This window comes from Tribolium castaneum, chromosome 2 (assembly GCF_031307605.1).
Source record: "Tribolium castaneum strain GA2 chromosome 2, icTriCast1.1, whole genome shotgun sequence".
NCBI classification, from domain to species: domain Eukaryota; kingdom Metazoa; phylum Arthropoda; class Insecta; order Coleoptera; family Tenebrionidae; genus Tribolium; species Tribolium castaneum.
The window spans coordinates 13,766,357-13,785,291 of NC_087395.1; the positions used below are offsets into that span (position 1 = coordinate 13,766,357).

Genomic DNA, 18,935 nt, shown 5'->3' on the forward strand with positions numbered 1-18,935 from the left:
TTAGGGTTTCTTCGGGTACATGTTTATTGCTCACTTCGTCACTTTTCAAAACAGATGTTGCCATGAACAGATGTAGGACCAAAGCAAGCCCGAAGAAACCATAATTTGCATTTTACTGCAGACTAATCATTTTCTGTCCCAAACTGAGATTGTTGTCATGAAATATTACTTTAGTAAATTGTCACTATTTCTCTTGGAAGAGAATATTTTTTCACTTGTTAAAATAGCTGTCTACAATGTAGACTTTTTGCTGGGTCGTAAACACAATTTCGGAATAATTTAGATTAATCAAAGAATCAATTTTCAAAAAATTCTCTCCTGTCAATTTCTAACATATGGCTAAAATTCCGCAGGCACAGCTTGCTCTAATTCAGTTATTTTTCGATCTTACGTTAGTTTTTATCCCGTCATACAGGGTGTCCCAGCGAGTTAAATAATCGAAAAACAAATATTTTTGTTATAAAAGCCGTAAATACTGACCCGCTCGTATCACCCAAAAAAAAAATATACAGGCTGTTTCAGAGATAAGTTACGACACAAACTTTTGAGTTTTCAGTCGGTCCATGATTACAGACGGGACATAATTTTGACAACTTTTATTTTCAAAATGAGCTATCTTCTTAAAAAAATAGTAATAGTTAAAATGATGATATTAATTTAAATATCCACCAAACACCTATGTGTTGCATGATTAACAACTTAAACACAAAGTGTTCAAAAATGGTTGTTCATCAAGTCGGCTATAGAATTCAAATTCAATGTGCCGCTTCATCCATAAATGACTCTTCTAATAAGTATTGCCATGTCGGTCAAATCATTGAATTATCTCTTTAGTCAAATTTTTGCATTTTTCGACAAAGCTGTTTCAAATGGAGGGTTTCTTTGATTTGGGTTTTATATTTTCGTGATTTTTATTGTATATACTCTTTCGTTTTTAATTGAAAACCTTTTTGCATCATTTTGACGAATCTGTCACTTTGACGGCATTCACAATTTGAATTAAGTGACATATATACTACGTTTAAAAGACTAGGCACACTTTTTATGGGAATTTAAGAACCACTCAAATTGAGTAATTTATATATCAATCGATGGGTCATAAAAAACTGAACAAATCATATCATTGCGCCAAACGTGTAGCTTAATTAGGAACGCCGGAAATTGCAATCAAAGTGAAGATTTGTCCCATAAGAAAAGCATTGGGGCGGCTTTTGGGTGAGTACAAAGAGCTTGTAAATCTTCGAGATTTACAACACTGCGATATTACTACAATTACTGGATTGGGGGTCAGGTATAGGGAACAGACACTTTTATGGAAATAGAGATTTAAGCGGACAGAAGTTAATATCTCCAACAATAGAAATAATTTAAATTCAATGACGATTTCTGGCGTTCCTAATCAAGCTACACGTTTGGCGCAATGATATGATTTGATCAGCTTTTTGAGATGCATCGACCTTTCTTGAACACATTGTACATGCAGCCAACTTTCTCAAAATCGTTATAAATAATAACTGATTACAAAGGGTTACGAATGCGCTTAATAAAAATCGAGTCTAAAATAAGTAAAAAATCTGTGAATATTTTCAAAAGAACAAAAATATGTTAAAGGTCCTAAAGCTATTTAAAAATAATAGAAAGATTGTGAAACTTTTTTCATTAAAATAAGTAAAGTACAGTGTAAATGTATGATAAAAATGAAAACGCGACACAAAAAATTATGCTAAGTAACAATCTTAATATAACACGAAAATTTTACCAAAAATAAGAAACAACTAACAACTATTTGAATTTGAAGTACGATTAACAGTTTATGGCAAATAAAATTTTGTCGCCTTGGCAAAATAATTTTTGGATTATATTTCAGCTTAGGCTTAATATTCGTTACAAAAGGGCCGGTTTAATGTTAATTGTGCTGTTAAAAGTTAACAACACGAATGAACCAACCAAATCGGTTCAATTTGGTCATGCATTTAATTGAGGATTAAATTAATGAGGCTTCTATAAACCTATAAATGATTTATTAATTATTATTAATTATTATTTTCTTTGAACGAACTTTGTTCCAAACTAATCTTTTAGTGAACTAAAAGAAACAAACATTTGATTTTTTTTAAACATGAGATTTTGAAACGGTATTAAGAAATTTTTCATAAAAATAATTCACACAAAAATTTATGCGAAAGTTGGCAATTAACGTGACATGGCTGTTTTTTTTAAAGAACACTCTAAATTTTATTGCACTTTTACACATAGCTTTTAATGCTGATGTTTTTGCTCTAAGCTTATTATTAGTCGATTCTGCTTAGTTTTTTAAATGCTTTGAATTTTTTAACGAAAACACGCATTGTTAAAATTTATTACACAAAAACTAGGAATCTTAGAAAAGTAGGACTTTCACTACTTTAACGGACAAAGTTCAAACTTAAATCAGTATCAATTGTTTAACGCAATGCGATCAGAAACCTAAAAAAAATTAAGAAGTTTGTTAAAAGTTGAATAACTTGAAAAAGTTAAATGAAACACTCTATTTTTTTGATTTTGCTTCTCAAAGATTATTAAATTTTCTATCTAATAGCATAAAGTTTAAATTGTTTAATAACTAGAGAAAGACATTTGACTTTAAAAGTTAACTTCAGCAACAATGCACATTATTCATGGACTTTGTTGTTGCTGTAGTAAACCATACCATAACCATACCAACATTACCAACTCCACCACGAATCATTTGTTGAAGTTTATACAGGCTGTCTCAAAACTGACGCCCGTACTTTGGCAGTTTGATTCAGGGTGTTAATACAAATCGAATGTTAAAAGTAAAAAATTTTCCAATTGTCCTTCGTTTTCGAGTTATTGATACAAATGTAAAAAATAAGCTTTATGATGTCTTTCCAATTATTTGTGCAACATAATTCATTAGTTGATGTTAGCGATGTAATAATTCTTTGAATCATTCTGTCTAGTGCGGTGTATTATTAATTTCCTTCGGTTTTGTATGTTTAAAATGATACGATACTACTACATTAGTACATTCCTGATTTTGTCGATTGTTGCTGCAGAGGATAGGGCTTATGCAGAAAAGTTTTCAAATCGCATTGTAGCATATTTTGTAGCAACAAATTTGGTAAATTTGCTTTTACTAAAATTTAATGTTTAAATTTTGAATTTTAGTTTTTTATTAATAACTCGATAACGAAAGACAATCGGACAATTTTCCACTCTTAACTTTCGATTTGTTTTAGTCTTCTAAAGCAAATCCTAAAAGCACGGGCGTCAATTTTGAGACTTAAGCTGTTTCAAAACTAAAATAACCAACGTCGCATTTTACCAATTATTTTTTTTAATAAGACTGATAAAATTGTAAAGTGGTTATCACTGATTAGATCTCTCATTGAAAGTATAAATTACATTAGCTATTTTGAAAGCTATTTTGAAATTTTGAATAGTTTTGAAACAGCTAATACGGGAATTTAAAAATCCGCCATAAATACCAAGTTTTAGTTATTTCACTCTAATAAATCACGAATAATGCCTAAGGGTAACATTAAAATTATTATTATTTGACAATTTCACTTTCCGACTACTGAAACAAAAGTTAATATTTTTTTTAATATTTAAAGTGGTGAATGTCCAACTTTTCTGGGATTCTTAGTATTTGTGTAATATATTTTTTAATGTTTTCGTCAAAAAAATCAAATTATTTCAAAAACTAAGCTAAATCGACCAGTAACAATTTAGTTTAAAACCATCAGTGTTAAAAGTTACATCCAAAAATGCAACAAAATATAAGTTGTTCTACTTATTGATTGTAGCTAATTTCGGAAACAGCCTGTATACTTGAAAATAACTTTTGGTGAGTCAGGGGGTTAATATCTACGGCTTATGCAATAAAAAAATAAATAAATTTCTAACATTTACAGTAATGGAATTTTTCTAATCGGTGGGACACCATGTATATTTTGTCTTAAGTGTTTTAGTCTCAAATTGTTTTTCCAAAAACAACAAGCTCGTTGCATGTCTTACCCAATCTCTTTTTGCCTAATTAGCGCGTTAATTGCGCCAATAAATCAGCCGCATTTGGCAAAAATGCCCAAACCTCAGAATCCAATGCCACAATTTTTAGCCGAGGTTTACTGTTAATGAAGTGGCAAAGGTAAGTAGGTAGGTTATAGTTTTTATCCCGTCATATATGGCAAACTCGAGGTTAGTGCAGCATTTTGACCCAGTTTGCGCGATTTATTCATTGTGTTGTACCTTGAAAACCTCCGAGAAAAACCCCGATCCGATTTTTTCCTTGTGGAAGTCGTCGAGTCTATGGAGGGATGCCACGGCATGCTTCAGGGCCTCGCAGGACGATCCAGTTTTGAGTCTATCACAGCGGGTCCTCGGGGGCTCCGACAGCTCGTTATTGGGGCAGTACAGCTTCTCGTAGTCGGTCGCTTTGGGGTCGCAGGGGGTGTCGTAAATGCACGAAATTTTAGCGGTACGGGGCTCATTTTTGCTGCTCGGGTGCATCATAACAGAATGGGGTCCTATGTGATGTTAACCAATATCGTACATGTTTTTGTACGACTTAGGCGGGCCACTCTTGAAGTCTTAAAATCACACATAATTTTAATGTTGTGGTTCACTGGAAACGGAGCACGACATTGCAACCGACGGTCAAAACGGCCGAAAGCTCATTTGACATCACTTTTCTGGGTAAATATAACGCGCAATGGATTTATGCAGGTTTTATAATTAAATTTAGAAATTGTGTGCACTGCTGCAGCTTGACATAAATAGTACACTTCGCACACCATTCAGACACCTCGTTCGACACAAGACACCTCACTTTTAGGCACTGAAATCAAGAGCTGAGCTAGCAATTTGAAGTTTCACACGTAAATAAAAAGTTTGTAATGACAGTGCAAGCTTTCACCCGTTCATCTAGTATACATAGCTGCCATGTTGTGGAAAACTTCATCCGCAAATATCTGCGTCTCCTTCCTCCCGCCGGGCTAAACAATGACGGCGCGATGGCACGTTGAGCAACAAAACAGACGCATGCGCGGTTGGGTTGAAGCGCCACTTTCAAACGTGTTCCGTTCCCAAAGCCAATGAATCGATTACGAAATTATTATTAAACAACGTTGTGAATCGCGAATGGACAGTTTTAAAACGTTTTCAAAAAAGTGAAATGTTCCCATGTAGGAAATTGTAATTCACATACTTTCTTCTCCATACTCATACAATTGTTTCTACAATAGCTAAATTACCATAATGAAAGTGGCCGATTCAGTCGATTTAATTAACAAAATATTTTAAATTTCCAACAATTAACTGTTTCAAAACAATACTAAACGTGTTATTAAACTTTATTGAGACAATTCGCTACATAATGTTACCTAATCTATTTCTTTTTCAAGTATTTTACATATTTATTTGCGTCGAAACTATCATCAAGATCGTCCTCAAATTTAACTTTCTTCTTTGGTTTTCTTGCCTCCAATCGTGCCTTTCTTTCGGCCTCACTGAGAGTCCAAATATTCAAAGGCAGCTGAAAATTACAATTAAAAACAACATCAGATGCTTCAGTAAACATACTTTAATGATTTGCCTGGGTTCGTGGTATTTAATATTTATAGTTGACCCATCTGGGTTAACAAGAACAGTGGGGTATGTCCTCTTGTAAGTTAATCTGTGGGGTCTTGTGATGCTGGCTGAATGGCAGCTCAAAAATCTAATTTGGGTCAAAGTCCCGAGTACATTTTTTGTGGCCATTTTGCTAGATTAAAAGTAAAAATCAGTCAATCACTTTGTACGAATTAAATTTCAGCCTTACATAAAATACGGTTAAGTGAGGTTAAAACTGACAGCCACCAAAATGACCGGTAAAGCAGAATTCTCTAAGCAATCCTTATAGAGGGCAGCACCTAAGGAAACTTCCACCATACGAGGGACTTCCAAAACTTTAGGGAACAAATTCTTGCTTCACCGCAAATAACTAATTTTCATTCTAAATACGATTTAGTATTTATCGTTGTTACGAAAGTGAACCGAAATTACAGATAAATAGTTACTTTATCAGATAAATTCGAGGATAAATATGTATAATGTGTAAGAAAGTATATGTGTAAGTAAATTGGTTATTGGTCAGTTACTTTGTTTTTGAAATAACTTGATCTTTTGACAAAAACACGCTTTTTCAAACAAATATTACATAAAAACTAAAAACTAAGAACTAAGATTGTATTATTATTATTATATAAAAACCAAAAAAAGACTGCTTTAACCCCCTCCCCCTCCTCGAGCTTGCCCCCCACCTTTGGGGACTTTTGATATATGTCTACCCAAGTGTAAAGGAAGTTTTTAAAAAAATTCAAACTCTCTAGGAATTTTTTCCACCGATCGCCTTATTTTTGTCTAATTTGACTGGGCTATTTTAAGTTACTCAATTTTTAACAAACTTTTTAATTTTTCTATGTTTCTAATTGTAATACGCTAAACAATTGAAACAGATTTAAGTTTGAACTTTTCCCTTTAAAGTGGTGAAAGTCCTATTTTTTTTGTAATAAATTTTTAAATAAAACGTATTCATGTCAAAAAACTCAAAAATTATTTCCAAAACTAAACAAAATCGACCAATACAAGTTGAGATTAAAATCATAAAAGCTACGTCCATATATTTTAAATGCAATAAAATTTGAAAAAACATAACTTTAGTGTTTTTTTAATATTGGAACAATCTGTATATGGGCGTGCTCGATTGCACCTACGCTACACTGTCAAAGATATCGAAATAATCAAATGGCACTCCAAGTAGGAAGTCAAAGTGCACGTTCTAAAATTATTTTGCCCCATACAGACTGTTCAGAAGTTATTTAACTTTTTCTACAATTTAGTGCATCTGCAGCCACAGTTAAAAAATCGCAGTGCACTTAGTTTTTAAGATAATGAGTTGGGATTTTGCCTGTGTCTAAACATCTGCCGGGGGTATCTTTCGGCGACAATACTGTCCATTTGCATTGTAGCATTACCATGCTGTAACACATTCATTTTAGTGGACCATAATTTGATTTTTTTAAATAGCACCCTTTGTATTTTATTACTGAATATTATTCAGCATTAATTATGTGCTTGCATACGCACTAAATTGTTGAAAAAATTAAATAACTTCTGAACGGTCAAGGTAAATTACAAAAACTAAACTGATTTATAAAGCCTGAAAAAGTTCAAATTTAAATATGAACATATAGAGGGTAAGGCCCGAGTGGAGTATTTCTGAAATCTTTTTTATCCGCAACTTTTAAAACATCTTTCACCGCTGACTATGTTTTAGTATTATTTGAAATTAAAATTTAAGCCAAAGAATGCTTTATCAATAACGTCAAAAATGTTATTTTAATCAAAATTTTGAAATTCGCTGGATAGGATGAGAATCTAACAAAATTTGGCTTCCCAAAGGTCCAGATTTAACAACACTGCACTTTTGTGGGGTGCAGTAAAAGAGAAAATATAAGAAACACCAGTTCAAAAAGTTGAAGATCTTAAAAATCGGATTTTCAGATGTAGCCCAATTGCGCCCCACCCTGTATACAGGCTGTGCCATTTAAAAAACTATGTTAATAGCTACACTATAAAAATGGAACATATGGAATATAGGGCACAATAATTTTAGACCCTGCACTTTGACTTCCCATTTGCAGTGTCATTTGATTAATTTCGATATCTCTGACAGTGTAGGTGCATCGAGCACGCCCATATTAATGACTCATCCAGTATATACCGTAATATTTTAGAAACATGCAGCAGTAACGCAGCTATAAGCTAAAAAAAGGAAAAGTCAACATCTTTAAATCCTAAACATGTAATGCAATTCTTTTAATCGTTGGGACAGCCTGTATGTCAAAGTTTAATTTTGATTTTCACACTATTTTTGGTTCACTTTCATAAAAACCATTTTGGTGCAAATATCGTACTATTGGCATTAACTTTTAATTAAGTTGTCAGGGTAACCATAATGGTTTTTATGAAAGTGAACCGAAAGTAGAGCGGTTTACATACGTTTTACAGTGTCTGCCGTTACAAAAAACCATAAAAACCATCCTGTATAAAAAACATGATACCTTTCATTCCGTTAGCTATCAATTTTTTGGTCGTGGTCGAATCGGTTCCCAATAATCTGTATAAGTATTATTCTGTAAAAGGTGATGGTCGAATTGGTTCCCTGGTGATGGTCAAACTGGCTCCCGCATGAGCAGGTAGGTAAAAAGGATTAAGCCAAATATATGTTAATATTTTAGATTTAAAGCTGGTAGAAATGTTCAAATAATTATTTTCTTGGCACAAAATCCAACAACAAATGTCATTCATCCATGGCTAACTGTTTATTTAAAAAAAGGAGAATGTAATTTTTTAAGCCTAATGCTCTCCTGTAAATTTCGTAAAATATTTCGTCAAGTAATGACTATTAAGACATCTCACATGATGACGCTGGGTTCGTTAATATGTCTATTAATACTATTAAAGCATCAAAATGGAGACAAATTACAAATATAATTTTAACATTTTTTGACATAGTACCCATTAAGTTCTATGCGCCTTCTCCATCGTTTTGGAAGTACTTGAATACTCGAACAAATATTTATCCACAGCCTTTAAATTGTTAAAATACGATTTGTTTTTGGACGTTTTGAAACTTGTAAATTTGTTCATACACTTACAAACGCCATTTCTGTTATCATAATACTTTAATCTGTTTATCTGACCTGGGTACCAATTCGACCATCCCCGGGAACCAATTCGACTATAATTAGAGAGGATTACAGAATTTGGGAACCAATTCGACTCGTCCCAATTTTTTGAGGTGCATGAATAATTTATAATAACTAACTTTGAGAGAAAATGCGGTGTTGCGATTTTTATTGAATTGGAATGAGCTTGACAGTTTTGCTAAACTTTCATTATGAACTATTATTATTTAAAAGATAAAAATCGAATTTTGATCCAATTAGGTAATTTTATTTAAAAATCAAAATGCAGTATTAAGCTGTTTCAAAACTATAAAAATGCCAACGTCGCATTTTATCAAATTACTTGTTTAAATAAGGTTGATAAAAATGTAAAACAGTTATTAATGATTAGAAACTATAATTTTTACATTAGCTACAATTTTTTAAGTGCATAAATAATTTATAACAACTCCTTTTTAGAGAAAATGTGACGTTGGGGTTTTTATAGTTTTGAAACTGCTAATAGATTCCTATCAAGAAGAATTGCAATTCCTATTTTTAATTGAATCTAAAGAAATTTTAGAAATAATCTATAACTTTTACTTTAGTAGTTTAGTAGAAAAATAATTTTACAACAGTGCAATCCAAACCAAGTACGTTTAATTATTATTACAGTTCATAATAACGTTCATAGTTACTTATTTAACGAGTTTTAATGTAAATCGGAAAACGAGTGGTTTATTATCCGCGAGGTAAAATACCTAAATGAACCGATTTACACGAAAACGAGTTGAATACAATATTTTACTCTTCGAATTAGCCTCAACAAGGCTGAAAATTGCTTTAAATCTGTTAAAAATAATCTGTTGTTTTGTATTGAGAAATGCCTAACAGTTTTCAAAACTGTCTTACACAGAAGAAAAACCGGAAATTTTGAGAGTATCGAAGGATAAATTATTAAACATCCTTGATTTAAACTAAAAAAAAATTACAATATATTAAAAAAATGAACAATAAAGCAACAAATTTTTATTTTAGATGACATCAACTGAGGGGAATTTCAAGATAACTGCCCTCGCCATTAGCTTAAAACTGGATCGATCCTTGGTCTGGAAATTATTTGAAACCTGGAATTTAATAGTTATTAATAATACGAGTGCGAAAACACAAGCTTAATGTTCGAGGGCTGTCGCTGTCGTTATGCAACGAGCGTATGCGAGTTGCAAACCTAGACACCCGAGAACTTTAGGCGTTTTCGTATGAGTGTTTTTCAATTTTTTTGTAGAAACATTTTAATTTAAAACACGTTGCTAGGGGAAGCGTGTTTTAAAATAGTGAAAACACTTTGTTATGAGAAACGTGTTTTAAAAAAGCGTTTATAATCTAGGATTCAAATGTTAAAAGAAAGGCTTAAAATGTTACCAACAAAAAAATTATTGAATTCATAACTGCAGACGTCTTTACCTTATGCTTCTTCCGCATATTTTGTAATAATATTTTAAGGGTTTTGATTGATGGTCTCGTTGTTTCTTTGGCACCCTAAAATTTGTTTAAAGTTATATTTTACTTAGATATAGATATGTTACCTTAAGTGTAGGACATCATCGCTCTGCTCAACTTGATGTGGGACAGTCTTGATTTTTCAGTTGTTATCATTTATTAATATACTGGGTGTAACGAATAATTGAAGACAAAATGAAAGCAGATATTCTCCAAGTCAAAATAAAACCTCTACCAAGTTGCACCGTTTAAAATTTAAAAAGGCGCCGAAGTTTAAAAATTATTTTCGTTTTTTATTGGTAATTTATAAATGGAATAATCGATTTTGACAAAATTTGTAATTTTTTTTTTCTGTTGTTGTAAAGTACTAACCTACCAACAATTAAACACATTTTAGGACATATTTTTGTTATACGTTATCTGAATGATGTATTTCTTTTTTATTAAAAGGTCCTTTATTTCCAAACAATTTTTGTATCTTATAAAATTTTTGAACTGTCCTTAGTTTTGGAATAAAAAAATAATTTAAGTAGAAGTGTTAACATTTCGACCGTTCGTCAATTATTATTATTATTGGTTATAAAAATGCATTTACTTATTTAGTTTAAATTTTAAATTAACAGATCAACAACAACAACTGTCGGTAACAATGATTAAACTACCATCCACGTTTATGATTTTTCACTTTGATTACGAAACTTTAAAATAGCGGATAGTTTACAAACTAACCAAGAATCCTGGGTAATTTAGTAATTTACTTGAAAGATAAAATAGTTCAATAGTTTATGAACTATCCGAGGCATTCTATAGCTAATATGAAAACGGAAAACCATACTTTCTCTTCACGCAAAACATCTAATGCTTTAGCTATTGTAATTGACGAACTAATCAACTTGCTGACTAACTTGATTGATTACCAAATGAGGTTTATAAACAATTTAAAACATTGGTTGTTTACTTGTTTTAGCTAATTTATAAACCAACCAACAATCCAACATACATATAATAGACTTACAATGGTTAAAATGCGAATATACATTTCTACTCTATTTTTTCAAGTAAATTAGCTAAGATTCTTGACTAGTATGTAAAATAGCCGCTATTTTAGTTAAAACTGCGTTTTTTTATCAAAATAGCCAACGGTGTGGCTAGTTTACAAACTCGCCAAGTTTACACATTATCCGTAACGTCACCATACAAATATTTTAATAAACTAACTTTGGAACAGTATAATAGTATATTAAATACTAATGTTTACTCTTCGACGACAATTGTTATTGTCTGAGCACTTTTTTATCACCTTTATTACCAATTTTATTGCAAATATTCAAACTTTGACCGTTTTCTAAAAGAAATTTTACAATGTCGCAACCATACTTTTCATTCTGACATGCAAAATGTAATGGCCGATTGCCCTTTTGATCACAAACATCTATCTTTGCACCATGATCAAAAAGAAATTTTACGACGCTTATGCTACCACCTTGACATGCAAAATGTATGGGCAAAAGACCATTTTCATTGCAAACATCCAAACTTTGACCCTTTCCTAAAAGGAATTTTACAATGTCGCAACCATACTTTTCATTCACACATGCGAAATGTAATGGCCGACTGCCCTCTTGATCGCAAACATCTATCTTTGCACCATGATCAAAAAGAAATTTTACGACGCTTATGCTACCACCTTGACATGCAAAATGTATGGGCAAAAGACCATTTTCATTGCAAACATCCAAACTTTGACCCTTTCCTAAAAGGAATTTTACAATGTCGCAACCATACTTTTCATTCACACATGCGAAATGTAATGGCCGACTGCCCTCTTGATCGCAAACATCTATCTTTGCACCATGATCAAAAAGAAATTTTACGACGCTTATGCTACCACCTTGACATGCAAAATGTATGGGCAAAAGACCATTTTCATTGCAAACATCCAAACTTTGACCCTTTCCTAAAAGGAATTTTACAATGTCGCAACCATACTTTTCATTCAGACATGCGAAATATAATGGCCGACTGCCCTCTTGATCGCAAACATCTATCTTTGCACCATGATCAAAAAGAAATTTTACGACGCTTATGCTTCCATCTTGACATGCCAAATGCATAGGCAAGCTACCAGTTTTATTGCAAATATTCAAACTTTGACCGTTTTCTAAAAGAAATTTTACAATGTCGCAACCATACTTTTCATTCTGACATGCAAAATGTAATGGCCGATTGCTCTTTTGATCACAAACATCTATTTTTGCACCATGATCAAAAAGAAATTTTACGAGGCTTATGCTACCAAATAGACATGCCAAATGCATAGGCAAGCTACCAGTTTTATTGCAAATATCCAAACTTTGACCGTTTTCTAAAAGAAATTTTACAATGTCGCAACCATACTTTTCATTCTGACATGCAAAATGTAATGGCCGATTGCCCTTTTGATCACAAACATCTATCTTTGCACCATGATCAAAAAGAAATTTTACGACGCTTATGCTTCCATCTTGACATGCCAAATGCATAGGCAAGCTATCATTTTTATTGGAAATATTCAAACTTTGACCGTTTCCTAAAAGAAATTTTACAATGTCGCAACCATACTTTTCATTCCGACATGCGAAATGTAATGGCCGATTGCCATTTTGATCGCAATCATCTATCTTTGCACCATGATCAAAAAGAAATTTTACGACATTTATGCTACCAAATTTACATGCAAAATGTATGGGCAAACAACCATTTTTATTGCAAACATCCAAACTTTGACCCTTCCCTAAAAGAAATTTTACAATGTCGCAACCATACTTTTCATTCAGACATGCCAAATGTAATGGCCGATTGCCCTTTTGATCACAAACATCTATTTTTGCACCATGATCAAAAAGAAATTTTACGAGGCTTATGCTACCAAATAGACATGCCAAATGCATAGGCAAATGACCATTTTCATTGCAAACATCCAAACTTTGACCCTTTCCTAAAAGGAATTTTACAATGTCGCAACCATACTTTTCATTCACACATGCGAAATGTAATGGCCGACTGCCCTCTTGATCGCAAACATCTATCTTTGCACCATGATCAAAAAGAAATTTTACGAGGCTTATGCTACCAAATAGACATGCCAAATGCATAGGCAAATGACCATTTTCATTGCAAACATCCAAACTTTGACCCTTCCCTAAAAGAAATTTTACAATGTCGCAACCATACTTTTCATTCACACATGCAATATGTAATGGCCGATTGCCCTTTTGATCACAAACATCTATCTTTGCACCATGATCAAAAAGAAATTTTACGACATCCATGCTACCATATTGACATGCCAAATGCATAGGCAAACAACCATTTTTATTGCAAACATCCAAACTTTGACCCTTCCCTAAAAAAAATTTTACAATGTCGCAACCATACTTTTCATTCTGACATGCAATATGTAATGGCCGATTGCCCTTTTGATCACAAACATCTATCTTTGCACCATGATCAAAAAGAAATTTTACGACGCTTATGCTTCCATCTTGACATGCCAAATGCATAGGCAAGCTACCAGTTTTATTGCAAATATTCAAACTTTGACCGTTTTCTAAAAGAAAATTTACAATGTCGCAACCATACTTTTCATTCCGACATGCGAAATGTAATGGCCGATTGCCATTTTGATCGCAATCATCTATCTTTGCACCATGATCAAAAAGAAATTTTACGACACCCATGCTACCATATTGACATGCCAAATGCATAGGCAAACAACCACTTTTATTGCAAACATCCAAACTTTGACCCTTTCCTAAAAGGAATTTTACAATGTCGCAACCATACTTTTCATTCAGACATGCAAAATGTATGGGCAAAAGACCATCTTTATTGCAAACATTTACATCTCCGTCATTTTCAATTATAAATTGAAGTGTTAATAAGTCTGCGCTAATACAAGCTAGATGTACAACAGCCATACCGTCGCTATGTATTTCATTTATATTCCATCCACTGTCAGTGAAAGCCCCTAACATTTCGCTTGACTTTAAGGTACACACCATGTATGAAAGACTTACATTCGCCTTTAACTGATCTCGATACTGTGGATTACGCAAAAGGAAATTTATCGAATGAATTGCCTTTGAGTGGATTGCTAGGTCTAAAAGTGTCCAAATGATATCAGGAATAAACGTTTTTATGAGAATAAATGGAACTTGTCCAAAGTATTCGAAGACAAGTGCGTGATTATGTTGGACTGCATAATAAAAAATTGAAGGAATATTAATTTTGTCAATTTCGGTATAATAATTTGTATTACTTGTTACTATAAACGGAAACAAAAGAATAATTTTTTTTAATTTAAAATCTGCATCATCATATTCTTTTAGAAAATTTGAAATGTTTTTTTTTCTTTTTTTTGCAGGAATAGTTACTGGAAATGTAATGGAAATAGAATAACATTCTTTGCGTTTTTGCGTTTTTAAAAGAGGATATCGCTTATCCCACTCACATGACAGTTCAAAACTATTACGCCCAAGTAAATCTTTACGATTTAAATCTTCATTACTACAGTGATCTAATAATATACTATTTTTATACAACACTGCAATATGAGCTTTTGAATTTTTTGCCAAAATCAAATCTAAGAAAAATCGAATGTTATCTTATTTGTCATTCTGTATAAAATCTGAAATTTTTTCAAGATTTTCAGAAAGATATAAAGCTGCAAAATACTCCCCGAAAGATTTATGCGAAAACTGTGGCGACATCTCCTCTGTGACTTTTATTATAAAACCGAAAGGATCTTTTTTTTCTTTTATTTGTTTTAGAATATTTCTACATTTAGTTTTGTTGGATAATTCTGTTATATAATAATAGATGGCTATTTTCTTATAGTCGTTAATTGCTTTTGTTTTTTCTTCATCAAATTTTTTAATAATGGATTCCTTTTCAAAATCGTAGTTAAATTTTTCTTTACAATTTTGTTCAATTACTTTGTCAACAAAACGCTGATATATATCACTCACCGAAAATATTTGCTCCTTGTTTCCTAACAAATTCAAAGTCGTTTCTTTATCACTAATAAGTAATTCTGTTAAAATGTCTATATGTAATGGTATTTCCAAAATACTGTTATAATGAACAAGTTGAATGTTCAAATTAATTTCATCAAAAATGTTTAATAATTCGTCATCTGAACAGGTTAAACGATTTTTTATAAAAGATTGTAACTCTTCTTTCTTAAACTGTTCAATGCGTCTACAAAAAACACCAAATTCGCTTTCCATTACATCTTCTAAGTTAATTCTAGAAGTTATCCACTGTGTAATTTTCTTTCGGGAAACACCATGTACAATACGCTTTATAATCTCCAGAGTTTTATCGCTGACTTCATCAAGACCATCCCAAACCAAAACTATTTGTTTATTAGACACAAAATTCTGCAAAATTTGCATCTCTGTTTCATTATTTCTATAATTGGCTTGCGTGATATAATCCAAGAATTTTCCAACGTCTCCTTTTGGATTGTCCCGAAAGTGTTTAGCGTGGTTTCCTGCCACTATGAAGATGGTCCAAAGACAAGAAAAAGTGTTCTTCTTCAAACGTTTCATTAACGTTGTTTTACCCATTCCTGGATTTTCACATACGACGTTGATGAGATTGTCATGTGAATTACGAAAGAATTCTGATTCTTCAATGGAATTGGTTTTATTTAGCCGGAAATCTGACAAGGTTTTTGAGCCAAAGTCCCTTATTCTGTCAATTTCCAGCAAGTGATCAACATTTGCTGTTTTCTGAATGTTGAAATTATCTTTAAAAAAAGTTGCAAGTAACTGAACTTCTTTGATGTCTTGATCTTCTTTTGATATTTTGAATTTTTGCAAATCCTTGACTCCATTAGAACTTCTGATCCATTCTAAAGAATACAAATTGTGATATTTCATAAGGTGGCAGTTTCTTTTTTCCGGATATCTTGAACACAATGTATCAAATTGTTCCTGCACGCACTTATTCCTGGTGATGTAGATAGTTTTCCTTTCCTTATTCTTCTTCTTCACATCTTCATTTTTAAAATGCTCATCAATGTCAACAATCTTGTATTCTTCATATCTCTTCTTGAAGGTATTTAAATTTGTCACACAACTAATGATAACTAAGGTGTCGTTTGAAAATGTATTCAAATATTCCGAATTTATCAAGACTCGAGACATAGCTCTTGGCACGTAGTAAGGTGGCAGTGAGAGTTCCTCTGATTTTCCAATTTCAAAGTTTCCTTCCATCATTTGCAGAAGATCATCCGTTGTTACTGTATGTTCCACTTCTTTGCAAATGCGAACCAAGTCTTTTAATAAAGCAGGTGTTTGTCCTTCTATTGAAAAGGTAAAACTTTGTAAAATATTATCATAAAGTTTCTCTTCGGATTTAATATTGCCCAAATTTTGAAAACAGTTTTGGTGTTGCAAATCCGTCTTCCCCTTCTGTCCAGAGTGAAGAATAATCAATTTTTGTTCATCACTTAACAAATCTATAACTTTGGTAATCTTTTTGTCGTTTTTTACTATTAGGGGACATTTGCCCATCAACCAAAGAATCGTATTAACTTCGGTGCCGTTTTTCTTTACTAATTCTTCTGTATTAAGAATGTTGTCCGCCATTACCTGGTATTTCCTGTTAATTTTGTTAAGTTCCTTGAAATCAATATTTTGAGTTGCGTTTTTCCAAACAGATTTGACTTTTTCGTAACTGCTTTCGTTGAGAATCGTAATTTGGAACTTTGAAACAGCGTCTTGAAATAACTTTGCATTTTCACTTGTCGCTTCTGAGACGAACACTAATGGCTGAATTAGAGGAGTTAACACGAGCATCGACAAAACTTCTTGAATCCAGGTTTTACTCAACTTTTCTTTATTTCTTCCAACTTTTAAACTCCAATTGGTTATAAATGTTAAGTACTCGTTGAAGCCAGTTTTTCCAGAAGAAAAAATGTTGTCAAATTCTGATAAACATTTCTTTTTTAAATCATCAACATTTCGCTGGTCAGTATATAGATAAAATTTTTCAAAAAAAATTGCTTCTTCAGAATCAATCTTGTACACCTTTCCCTCTGAAGTTGTCATTAAATTAAGCTTGCCCTGTTGAACTTCTGTGATATGATACTCCTTTTCCTCATTTTTCAAATTCAATGTCAATTGTCCTGAACCGTTTTGAAATTTAAGATTCGTAAACAAAATCACTTTAGCCGATCTTTTTGATAAGTTTGTCTCATAGTCTTCAAAATATTTTCCAATACTGAAATTACCCTTTGCTTGAGTTAGATCTTGAATTTTTAATGTGCCATTTTCTTTGTGTTTTAACTGTAGAGCATACGTTTCGTATTGTTTTTCTCCTGTGTATCTCACTTCCAATACAACATCATCGAAAGCACCGTAACTGCTATCGTTGGAAGAAATAAAAAAAATTTCAATTTGGTCATTTTTAATTAATTTGAGAATTAGATAAGAAATGACCAAGTGTTCGTATTCTTTGCCAAGATCTGTAGTACCACTTCATTTTTTGAAAGTCTGAAAACCGATACCACAACTTTTAACCGCTTTGAAATTGAAAATCAAATTCATTGTTGAAATTTAAGAATATCTATAAATTTTATATTATGATGAAACCAAGTATCGCTGATCGTTGATCAATTATCACAAACACAAAAAAACTCACCGTCGAAGGAGTTGTGGTTGGAGGTTCGGGTTCGGGTTCGGGTAGATTTTGTCTTATGTTCTAGAAATAAAGAAATAAAGTAGGTATCTATAATCTCTCTGTGCCAAAATATTTTTTCTATAACGGTCCCATTAGGTATTACAGTAACAAATTCAAATTTTTTCTTAATTACCAACTAAAACATTATTTACTTTAACTTTTAAGAAAACGAGAAAAAATATTTGCAAAAATCCAATGTTTGCAATAATCTTTCGTTTTAATCTAAAATGAAATGCGTATTGTATCGCTATAATCTAATCTAATCTAATCGTTGCAAAATAAAATGATTCCATTGAAAAAGTAATTTTAAATATAGTATTATTTGAAGGAATGTCGTTTTTTCTGTTTTGTAGAAAAGAAAATCATGTTTTCATTTTATGATTGAGGTTTCTCATTGACTTACTTCTTATACAAGTTTATGTTTCATTTCTTCAAAATAAAGTACCTATTAACTATCAGTTTTTTTCATTTTGTTCTATGAGTTGATTAAAAGTCTTAGATTAAGTAATAGTTCTTCCTGTTGTTTTTATTGCGGCTTATAACTTATGACGTAAACGCACATAAACAATTTCAAAAATTTGGGAGATGAAAAATAAAATAAAAAATACTTACGTTATTTTCCGAGCTATTGTGTGCCATTTGTTATAAGTGTACGATACCCATGATGTTAATTGGTATCGAAATAATTTATCACTTTCAGCATACATAAAGTGCCAACACCTGGTTAAAGATTGAATTAAACTTTAAATCAACGGAATTTTATTATAGTTAATTTATCTTATCAGTTATCAATATTAAGTGGTTTGTTTTGCGTTGCAACATTTGGTATCAATTTTATTTTGATACGACAATTAAATTTAATTTTATTTTTTATTGCAAATCTGACCCACTTACAACAAACTTCAGGTTATAACGCACTATTTTTCAAGCACTGAAAATCTTTCCACAAGCTCAATGTATTTTTTTTTCGTCAATTATAGCGAACCTGTT

At 32.0% G+C, this 18,935-nt stretch overlaps 3 protein-coding genes across 5 annotated transcripts in view; all 3 read right to left on the bottom strand.

Annotated features, from left to right (window-relative positions):
• Positions 1 to 4,982, bottom strand: part of cdi (center divider) — a 27,775-nt gene extending 22,793 nt beyond the window's left edge. The window contains exon 1 of one of the 2 annotated variants that reach the window (XM_064354939.1): positions 4,255 to 4,982. In XM_064354939.1, the coding sequence (XP_064211009.1) occupies positions 4,255 to 4,518 (264 nt within the window). In that variant the 5' untranslated portion in view covers positions 4,519 to 4,982. The remainder of the gene's footprint in view (positions 1 to 4,254) is intronic. The other variant, XM_966079.5, reaches the window with a different exon arrangement.
• Positions 4,983 to 5,339: 357 nt separating this feature from the next.
• Positions 5,340 to 6,283, bottom strand: mRpL55 (mitochondrial ribosomal protein L55). Its single transcript, XM_008199336.3, has 3 exons — positions 5,825 to 6,283; positions 5,587 to 5,767; positions 5,340 to 5,539 (listed from the first exon to the last, which is right to left on the bottom strand). Exons 2-3 carry the CDS (start codon positions 5,761 to 5,763, stop codon positions 5,393 to 5,395), a joined length of 324 nt encoding a protein of 107 aa, XP_008197558.2. The 5' UTR covers positions 5,764 to 5,767; positions 5,825 to 6,283; the 3' UTR covers positions 5,340 to 5,392.
• A 3,402-nt stretch (positions 6,284 to 9,685) lies between these two features.
• LOC103314173 (ankyrin-3) lies at positions 9,686 to 18,702 on the bottom strand. 2 transcript variants are annotated; one of them, XM_064354938.1, is made up of 5 exons: positions 18,558 to 18,702; positions 17,907 to 17,966; positions 10,301 to 17,630; positions 10,179 to 10,253; positions 9,686 to 9,841 (listed from the first exon to the last, which is right to left on the bottom strand). In XM_064354938.1, the coding sequence occupies exon 3, from the start codon at positions 14,255 to 14,257 to the stop codon at positions 11,489 to 11,491; it is 2,769 nt and encodes a 922-aa protein (XP_064211008.1). In that variant the 5' UTR covers positions 14,258 to 17,630; positions 17,907 to 17,966; positions 18,558 to 18,702; the 3' UTR covers positions 9,686 to 9,841; positions 10,179 to 10,253; positions 10,301 to 11,488. The 2 variants fall into 2 exon arrangements, with proteins under 2 accessions (XP_064211008.1, XP_064211007.1); XM_064354937.1 differs by having other exon boundaries at positions 10,301 to 17,758.
• Positions 18,703 to 18,935: the final 233 nt, after the last annotated feature.